Source organism: Camelina sativa, chromosome 11, assembly GCF_030686135.1.
Source record: "Camelina sativa cultivar CO46 ecotype springtype chromosome 11, ASM3068613v1".
Lineage (NCBI taxonomy): Eukaryota > Viridiplantae > Streptophyta > Magnoliopsida > Brassicales > Brassicaceae > Camelina > Camelina sativa.
Genome location: NC_141890.1, coordinates 40,765,151 through 40,774,665, shown reverse-complemented (window position 1 = coordinate 40,774,665; position 9,515 = coordinate 40,765,151). Strand labels below are relative to the sequence as shown.

General features: G+C 34.8%; 2 protein-coding genes across 2 annotated transcripts; both read left to right on the top strand.

The window, feature by feature from the left end:
* Positions 1 to 1,971: 1,971 nt before the first annotated feature.
* LOC104725567 (protein NUCLEAR FUSION DEFECTIVE 4) lies at positions 1,972 to 4,162 on the top strand. The gene is made up of 3 exons (XM_010444239.2): positions 1,972 to 2,476; positions 2,708 to 3,525; positions 3,630 to 4,162. Exons 1-3 carry the CDS (start codon positions 2,138 to 2,140, stop codon positions 4,090 to 4,092), a joined length of 1,620 nt encoding a protein of 539 aa, XP_010442541.1. The 5' UTR covers positions 1,972 to 2,137; the 3' UTR covers positions 4,093 to 4,162.
* Positions 4,163 to 4,534: 372 nt separating this feature from the next.
* Positions 4,535 to 6,592, top strand: LOC147935225 (uncharacterized). Its single transcript, XM_087476420.1, has 3 exons — positions 4,535 to 4,641; positions 4,738 to 4,786; positions 5,398 to 6,592. Exon 3 carries the CDS (start codon positions 5,400 to 5,402, stop codon positions 6,342 to 6,344), a length of 945 nt encoding a protein of 314 aa, XP_087332546.1. The 5' UTR covers positions 4,535 to 4,641; positions 4,738 to 4,786; positions 5,398 to 5,399; the 3' UTR covers positions 6,345 to 6,592.
* The last annotated feature ends 2,923 nt before the right edge of the window (positions 6,593 to 9,515 follow it).

Here is a 9,515-nt window from a genome sequence, read left to right as displayed (position 1 = left end):
AAACTAAAAATATTTTTGTTAGTTCTTAACGTCCCTCATTCTTCTTCTTCTATATGCATTTAGTCCATGATAAAAGTGTCCAAAACATTGTAATCATGTTTAGAAGATTGTGCAACCGTCGTTCAAGACAATGTTGCTCATAATCTTGCGATACTATGTTTAGACCATGACTATTTTAAAATTTTAAAATGAACTCTACATATTGTGTTTTGCATTTACATGTTTATAATATTGTAATCAAATCTCATAGATGCATAAAACATAGTCATAAAACAAAAGGGAAAAAGAGAGGTAATTTAATCTAAGAAGGTAAATAAGTTAGTTACCATAATTTATGTTTAGGAGAGTTTGTAAACTTACTTAATAATTTATTCTTTTTAGAAAAATAATCAATACTTTTAAATCATTGGAAATTGATTTTATTTATTCAATAATAAGAAAATGACAACTCTAAAATTTGAAAATTCAAAAACATGAAAACATTTGTTTAATATATTATTAGACTAACAATTTTTTTTTTCAAACATTTGTTTTACTATATTTATTATTATTATTTATTCGGTAATATCTACATATGTATGTCAATATGTCTATAACACTTACTAATTTGATATATAGTTAAGGTAACCAAATTTTCTATAAACAAGTAATTCTTTTCTCTCCTCCTCATTATCTACTTTTATTTTTGTAATTCATATTTGTCTTACCCATTTAAAAATTACTATTGATTTTAAGGTTTAATGAATGTTTATATTCCTTCATTTTTTAAACTATTTCTGATTAATCATTGTAATTCTTTTCCAAAATAAACTATACAACTATAATGTCTCATTATATGATCTTAGTCTTAAATACATTTTTTCAGCATACCCCTATAACACATTTTTCTTTGGCTAACTTTAAATTCATATTCTTCAAGTTTATCATTGAAAAAAAATATATAATAAGAATAATCTGAATAAATGCCAACAACATTTGTGATTTTTCGTCATACTTTTATCTAAAAAAAGATGTTGTAATTTTAAAAAAATGATTTATACGGTTGCGTCTGTTCATTTCTTTTCGTTTCAATAGTTGTGTATATTCAATATTCATGTCTTTTGAACTCTATATATATTTGTCTCTTCTTTAATGACTAACAAATTATTGTTCGTTGAAACATATTTTCTGTTTTATGTTGAATCAAAATTATTTGAATATTAATATATTAATATCCAATGTTGTTTAATAATAAGATTTTAGAAATGATTATAGCAATATAAAAATATTTAATTCAATTTCAAATATATAGTTTAGATTTGTGTCTATTTATCTATCTTAACTCTTCGTAGAATATGTAATTTATTTTTAGAAATTTTGTATTTTTACTATAATTCTCCTTGATAAATTTTTACTAAAAATTAAATATATTTTATATTTATAATTATTTTATTAGAAAGTCACATTTACTTATTACAACCATTCGTTCGATATACTCAATTAAGATCACTTTGTCATAATAGGTTTTTTTACTAATAATAGAAATATCAATAACTGTTATAATGATTGCAACTCTTTATCACAATTCTTTATAAAATACTTTATATTTCTAATACATTAAACAATATTTTTGACAAAATTGCCTTGATTTTTTGCCATAATATTTTTTTTATCATAGACAATATTTTTAATCTTTATTTTGATGGTTGTATTTTTACTAACACTCTATATTTAATATTTATGTAGGTTACTTGCAAATAAATTTATAATATATAATTTTAATTTAATTGAATTTTTTTATTTTAAATACTTTCGCGCGACATCTGGGGAGTGTGATCTTAGTAATAGTAATAATTATCCATCAAAATTGTTGTAAAAACATTGTAATGCAAAATTGTATATTTTCTGGTTTTTTATGAGAATTTATTTTTATGTTTACAATTAGTTTAGAGCATTTATAATGGGAGTTTTCCCAATAATCTCTCATCTAAAAAAGAATTAATAAAATAATAAATATTATTGTTAATAACGTGAGGCTGTAAAAATCGTAGAGAGTAAATGTTTGATTTCATTAGATGAGATGTTATTGTTTAATAACGTGAGTCTGTCAAAATATTTGATTTCATTAGTTACTTTTTTTTATTTCTGAGGCCTGACTATGCCTTGTTGGCGTCACAAACTTGAGCTCCTAGCCAACGACCGATGGCTAGTCTTCGTCTGTGCCATGTGGATCCAATCCGTCGCCGGCGTCGGTTATTTATTCGGCGGCTCTATGTCTCCGGCGATCAAGACATCCCTTGGTTACAATCAGAAACAAATCGCTCTACTCGGCGTTGCTAAGAACCTCGGTGACGCCATCGGTTTCGTCTCCGGTGCTTTATCTGAGGTCTCACCTTCCTGGGTGGTTCTAATCGTCGGTGCAACTCAGAACCTTGTCGGCTACGGTGTTGTCTGGCTAGTCGTCACTGGTCAATTGCCTAATTTGCCTCTCTGGATGGTTAGAGATGATTCAATTTTTGCATAAACACATTCGTTTTCTTGGTTTAAGTAATCGTGATGCTCTTAACCAATTTTGATTTGTGGTATACTTAGAATCTAATTCTTAGATTTGTAATCGGTACCACAGAGGGGACTTGCTTGCTTTAGCAAGCACTTGATTTAATGTTCTTGATTCTGGTTTTGTAAACTATAAATAGAAAGTAACACTTTTTTTTTCTTGTTTATGCAGTTGTTTGTTGCTATATTCGTGGGAACAAATGGAGAAACCTACTACAATACAGCATCGCTTGTGTCATGCATTCATAACTTCCCAGAGAGCCGTGGTCCTGTTGTTGGAATCTTGAAAGGGTTTTCTGGTTTGAGCGGGGCAATCTTGACTCAGGTTTACTTGATGTTCAACCCTTCTCATGATTCTTCGGTTATTCTCATGGTTGCTCTTGGACCACCAGTAGTGGTTCTTGCTCTGCTATTCATTGTTAGACCCGTTGATGAAAGGAGTTGCAGAACGAACTTGCGATCAGATGATTTACGATTCCTGGCTATTTACGGGTTTTGTGTTGTCCTTGCTATATATTTACTAGGACTGTTGGTACTTCAGAGTCTTGTTGATATATCTCAAACTACTATCACAACCTCTGGAGCTATCCTTGTCTTTTTCATGGTTGTTCCGGTTCTTGTCCCTTTTTCATCGGTTTTTACCTCGGGTAATAATGTCATCTTAATGAAGTCCGAAGAAGGAACTTCTAATGTAAATCAGCATGAGGTTAAAACTTTAATTGAGAGAAGTGACATACTGCCGGAGAAGAAAAGAGCACCGTGTATAGGAGAAGATTTCACCTTGTTACAAGCTTTGGGACAAGCTGACTTCTGGCTTATATTTATGTCTCTGGTTCTAGGTGTAGGTTCGGGGATAACGGTTATAGACAATCTTGGTCAGATTTGTTATTCCCTCGGGTATAACAACACCAAGATATTTGTCTCACTGATCAGCATCTCCAATTTTCTCGGCCGTGTTGCTGGTGGCTACTTCTCTGAGCTAATCATACGGTACAATACCCTAAAACTATTTTTCACTTTCAAAGCAAACATATATGTTAAGACACAACTCTGTTTCTTACTGACGTTTTCATCACTTTCTTCTTCTTGACAAGAAAATTCTCGCTTCCAAGAACATTGGCAATGTCTGCGGTTCAGGCGATAATGTCTTTAGGGCTTATCTACTATGCAATAGACTGGCCCGGGAAGATCTACGTAGTGACCATTGTAATAGGAATGGGTTATGGCGCTCATTGGGCCATCGCTCCTGCTTCAGTCTCCGACATTTTTGGCTTGAAGAGCTTTGGTTCTCTCTATAATTTCCAGATTACAGCTTTGCCTATTGGGTCGTTTGTTTTCTCAGGTATGATTGCTAGTAACATCTATGACTACTACGCCAGAAAGCAAGCTGGAACCACCAAAGAGACTGAGTCGCTCGTCTGCACGGGTTCAGTTTGTTATTCAGTCACGTGCGGTCTCATGTCCATGTTGTGTCTAATGGCTATGGTGTTTAGTTTGAGTGTGGTTTATAGGACTAGGAAGTTTTACTTGAGGCTTCACCGAGTCTCAAAGACTTAAAGATTGTATGATTGCGTAAGCATTTGCCATTTAGATCTTTCGAAGATATATATGTAAGCAATTTCTACAAGCTTCGGTTCCATCAAACATGTCTAATTAGAGTTTATATTTGTTGATATTAAAAGATAATTAGTCAAAAGAGTTCAATGCGTTTAGACAATTTTGTGTGTTATGAGAATTGTGTTAAAAAAAACATAAATAAAATATCTTATTACAGTTTATAGAGAAATAAATAAGACTTTAATTTGTTCAATGTTTTATTTTCTATCAAGCAAAAAGAGAAATAAATCCAACACATATATACTATAAATTGATTAATTTAGACAAACACTAATTGCAGATTTTGAGAATGGAAATAATTTAAAGTTGAGCACTGGAAACTTTGACTAGATACATTTTGTAATAACTAGTAATATAATCTAACAAAGAAAAAAAAGATTCTGTTCGAAGCTCTATAAATTGAGCTTCTTCATCGATTAATCTAACGAAGAAGCATAAACAAAATCACCGTCTAAAGCTGTTCTTTTCTTGGTTGTTTTCAACGTAGAGGTATGTATATATATACTTTCATCACATAGGTTACAACGCATCATTCTTTTCTCAGTTATGTTATGTAATATGATATGAATATCTCTCTTTTGATAGGTGGTTTTTGGTGTTTGGCTCTCCAGATTAATTGTGTGGAGCAGTAAAGGTATTGAATTGTTACTTTAGTTTTGATTATCGTGTTTTAATCTCTTATCCAGTTTTTTTTTTCCTGACTAATTGTGTGTGTTCGATCGTATCATCTTTCCTTGTCTTAAACATATTTATATACATGTTGATAAACGCTTAGTGTTTTCAGATATTTATTAGCTTCAATTTTAGAGACATCAATATCTTCGGATCTAACTAAACATGTTTTGAAACCCGAACCTGTTTTCATGAGTTCGTGATTTTACTATGTAACGAACTTTCACGACAAATTTTATAAATCTTCAACGAACTTTCGCCCGCTAAGTTATTGTAGATTTTCTAGATTTGGCATGGGTTGCTTATTGAAGTGTTTTTGTTCCTCTTTAGATCTGGACATCTATATTTGAAACAGATCTTAAGGAAAATATATTAATTAATTAGAAGAACAATATTGTTGGATTTTAAACTCCATGATTATAATGAATTTTAGGGCGCAAACAATCTAGTTGGATTTTAAATTTCATGATTGATCCATAACGAATTTTGGTTCAACTTATGTTTTACAAAACTTATGTTTTCATTGTTATATACTCAAAAGCTTTCTCTCTTATTGGTTCAACTTTGTTCAAGAGATGGACGCTGGCGACGATATCGATAGGTTCCTACAAAATATCCGCAAACGTGGCAGACTCGAGAATACTCCAAATATGATTGGAGGTGCTTCTGCAGAAAAGGCTAGGAATGGAATCAAACAACGCCTTAAGAAGATTGCATCTACCTCTCAAGACAATAATGGTGGTGCTGTTGTTGCTGATGAGATAAGCCCTCTTCGATCTAAGTTTGTTATAGATAATGATTTCTATGACTTTGACAAGGACCGAGTTGAAGGTTCGTTTAAAGAGAACGAAGTATGGGCTGCTTATGGTGGTGTTGATGGAATGCCCCGACTCTATGCACTGGTGCATAGTGTTGTCTCTCAAGAACCGTTCAACTTGAGTATTTCTTGGCTGGATATTACCAATGATGAGGAACCGGCTACAATGAACTGGGTTGATTCAGGTTTTTCCAAGACAAGCGGACGCTTCTCAATAGGGGAACGCATCAACACCAAAGCTCTCAAGCTATTCTCACATAGACTCAAGTGTACAAAAGATGCTGAAGGTTTTATTCACATCTATCCAACGAAAGGTGATGTGTGGGCTTTGTATACAAACTGGTCGCCATCTTGGGGAGACGAAGATGATTGGGACGATGAAGAAGAGCGGAACGAGTTTGATATCGTTGAAGTGGTTGAAGACTTCGACAGGGAAGTAGGTGTAATGGTTTTGCCATTAGTGAAGGTCCCTGGATTCATATCTGTCTTTCGTCGCGATTCTGATCAGTTGGCATTCTCAGTCAAAGAACTGCTCAAGTTTTCACATCAGGTGGTCTATCACAGGCTCACTGGTCAGGAAGGTGAGAATGTTCCAGAAGATTGTTTGGAGCTTGATCCAGCAGCTTTGCCACCGGAGCTTTGGGGGGATCTCTCCGAGGACGAGCTTCTCACTGAGGACGAGATGAGTGAATGGGAGGATTAAGTCTTGGATTAAGTCACCGGAGTCTGATACCCTTCTTTTTTTGTTTTTTTTTGCTTTTATATTTGATTCAAGAAACTACAGTGAAGCTGAGTCAGTATTGATTCAGTGAATTTATCTTTACTTTTAATTTTGTTTTTGGTGTTGTTTGATGCTCCTAGCATATGGTTGTATCTTGAAGCAGGGTTTTTCAGATTGTAATGAGACTTTGATATTATGTTTTCTATATCATTTTAAAACTCATATCTCCATATATGCATACTACACTAGAAAGTAAGCCAGACACTGTCTCGGTGTGTTATTTGTCGTCTCAATGTCTCATGTCTATGTTGTGTCTAATAACAATGGTGTCTAGTTTGAGTGTGCTTTGTAGGACGACGATGTTTTAATTGAGGCTTCACCCAGTCTCAAAGACTTGAAGATAATCTATTATATTAAAGCACAAGTCAAAACGTCCCATGTTCATTCTCAGGCACAGATTATCGTTTTGCCATTAACGAAGGCTACCACAAGACAAAAGATCTTCTTTCAAAAGAGATTCGATATGTTGAAATATTTTGCCCCTGTACGTAAATTTACCTATTTTTGCATTAAAAATAAATCAAAAAAATCGAAAGAAATAATCTAATTACACAAAAAGTTATTTGCAAAACTAGAATTTGCTAAATTAATCCCTATTTTTCGGAAAACACCATTTTTACAACTATGGTTCTGTTTTATACTATAAATTCTACAAATTTGAGATAATTAATGGGTTTAGATTGTTTATAGATAGATCGACGTTAATCTAAAAATTAATGGACTTCTACAGGAAAAAAAAAGCCGACGACAATACACCTCTTTACTGGAAACCCTAAAAAAATAGGTCATTTACAACTATAAATACAATGTTATCGTTTGCTTTCACCATAACTCAACAAAGAAAGAAAAAAACTCTCTTATCTTGAATTTCTAGTTTTATCAATTTCAATAATTCTTTCATCTTGCTGTTTTTTAAGATTCATCGACTGATCCTATTTATTTTTCTGTTCATATAGTGGTTTTTTAGAAAGCAAGATACACAAATCATAACACTTTGGTTGTTGTTGGTTCATCTTTCAAAAAAAGTATAATATTGTGATTTTTGGTTGAGATTTTACATTAAATTGTTTAATCATGTTCTCAAAATTATATTTGTATTCTGATTTTCTATTTTATGATTAATCGACTTATTCTTTTTATTTACCTGTTCGTATAGTAGGGAGGGTAACGACTGCACTCGAGTTGGAGAATGGTCGAGTGACACTTTGAGTTTTCTATTTGGTTACCAAAACCTCAGTTTCTGCCTCATTCACACTTTCAAAGATTTCAAACGCAGCTTTATGATCTTTATCTTCAATCACGAAGGTATGCCCATCAATAGTTGATTTCTTCTTAGAATCCTTGATGTCAAACTTCATCTTGAAGTTTTTACCCAGATTGAGATCAATCATCCCTTTCTTGACATCAATGATTGCTCCAGCTGTAGCTAAGAAAGGTCTTCCGAGGATTAGTGGATCTTTAGGCTCTTCATCCATTCCCAGCACCACAAAGTCAGTAGAAATCTCAGCTTTTCCAATTTTGATGGGCAAGTTCTCTAATAGACCATGAGGCAATCTAGTAGTCCTATCAGCCAATATTAAGCGGAGGTTGCATGACTTGTATTCGTTGAATCCTAGCCTCTGAGCTAGAGAGAGTGGCATGAGGCTTACTGAGGCACCAAGGTCACATAGGCACTTTTTGAAGGCCAATGGACCTAGAGAACAAGGCAAGGTGAAAGAGCCAGAGTCCTCTTGCTTCTTTGGGATAATCATCTTCTGAATAACAGCCTTGCATTCATGAATAACCCCACCTATGTCATGCACTACCCTCTCATCTTCCAGAGCCTTAGCTTGAGCTCCTTTAGCTATCTCCTCCTTCTCTTTGGTCCTTTCTGTTACCAAATCAGTTAAAAACTTTTGATATTGAGGCACAAGTGCAACTGCATCAAGCAAAGGCATCCTAAGTTCAATCTCCTTGACTTGTTTTTCGAACAGAGCTTTATACTTCTCAGTAAGCTACTTCTTAAGCCTCACTGGAAATGGTAGAGGTGGCTTGTATGGTGGAGGAATGAATCTCACAGGTTTATCCTTGGGAGCAGTGGGTTCTTTAGTAGCTTTAGGATCATATTGCTTGGCTGACTTAATTGGATCCTTGAGCACCTCGACAAGATCCGTTATCTGAACTTCATCTTGAAGAAATTCCTCCCCAGATAAACTCTCAGTGTCCTCAGCGAGCCGTACATCTACAGCTTAGGTGGTGATTGCATGGATAGTAGCATAGTCCTTGGGGTTTTGAACTGCTTTTCCAGATAGTTGGGCAGATGTTGGGGTAGAAGCAGTCTTGCCTTCCATATACTTCAGCTTCGAGTTCAGAGCTTCAAATTTGACGTTCAGATCATTGTAAGAAAATTCCATACGCTGACTGAGTTCAGCAAACTTCTTAGCAGTATCCAGAGAACCACTAGCTTGACCTTGAAGAAGTTGTTGCATCATGTGCTTCATTTCTTGGTTAGGAGCTTGAGTAGGCTGAACTTGTTGAGATGGAAATCCTGGTAGGGGTCCGGAGGGAGCTTGATAACCTTGCTGAAACTGTTGTTTGGACATGAATCCTTGATTGTAAGGCACAAAAGGTTTTAGTTGACCTTGTTGTTGTTGTTGAGGAGGGTACACCTGATCTTGTGGATTAGCAACATTGTTACTTCGGTAAGACACATTGGGGTTTGCCTTGTATTGGTTGTAAACTTTGTTGTACCCACCCTGATTCTGGACATAGCTGATCTCCTCAGTCTGCTCACCCTCCCCATTTGGAACTTGGAAATGGTCATCCTCAGATACGAAGTGGACGCCTCTCTGCTGGCTTAGCAAGATACGGTCAAGCTTCTCATTGACATTCTTTAGGTCTTTCTTGTACTTCTCCTCAGACCCAGCGTCGCCGCGAACTGTGCGGTCATAATCCTCATTGTAGTTGCCGTCAGACTGGGCGAGATTCTCAACCAGTTGCCATCCTTCATCAACGTCTTTGTTCAGGAAATTACCATTAGAAGCAGTGTCAAGCAGCATACGTATCTTTGGTAGTACACCACAGTAGAGAGTGCTCAGCAGTGAATCGTTGCTG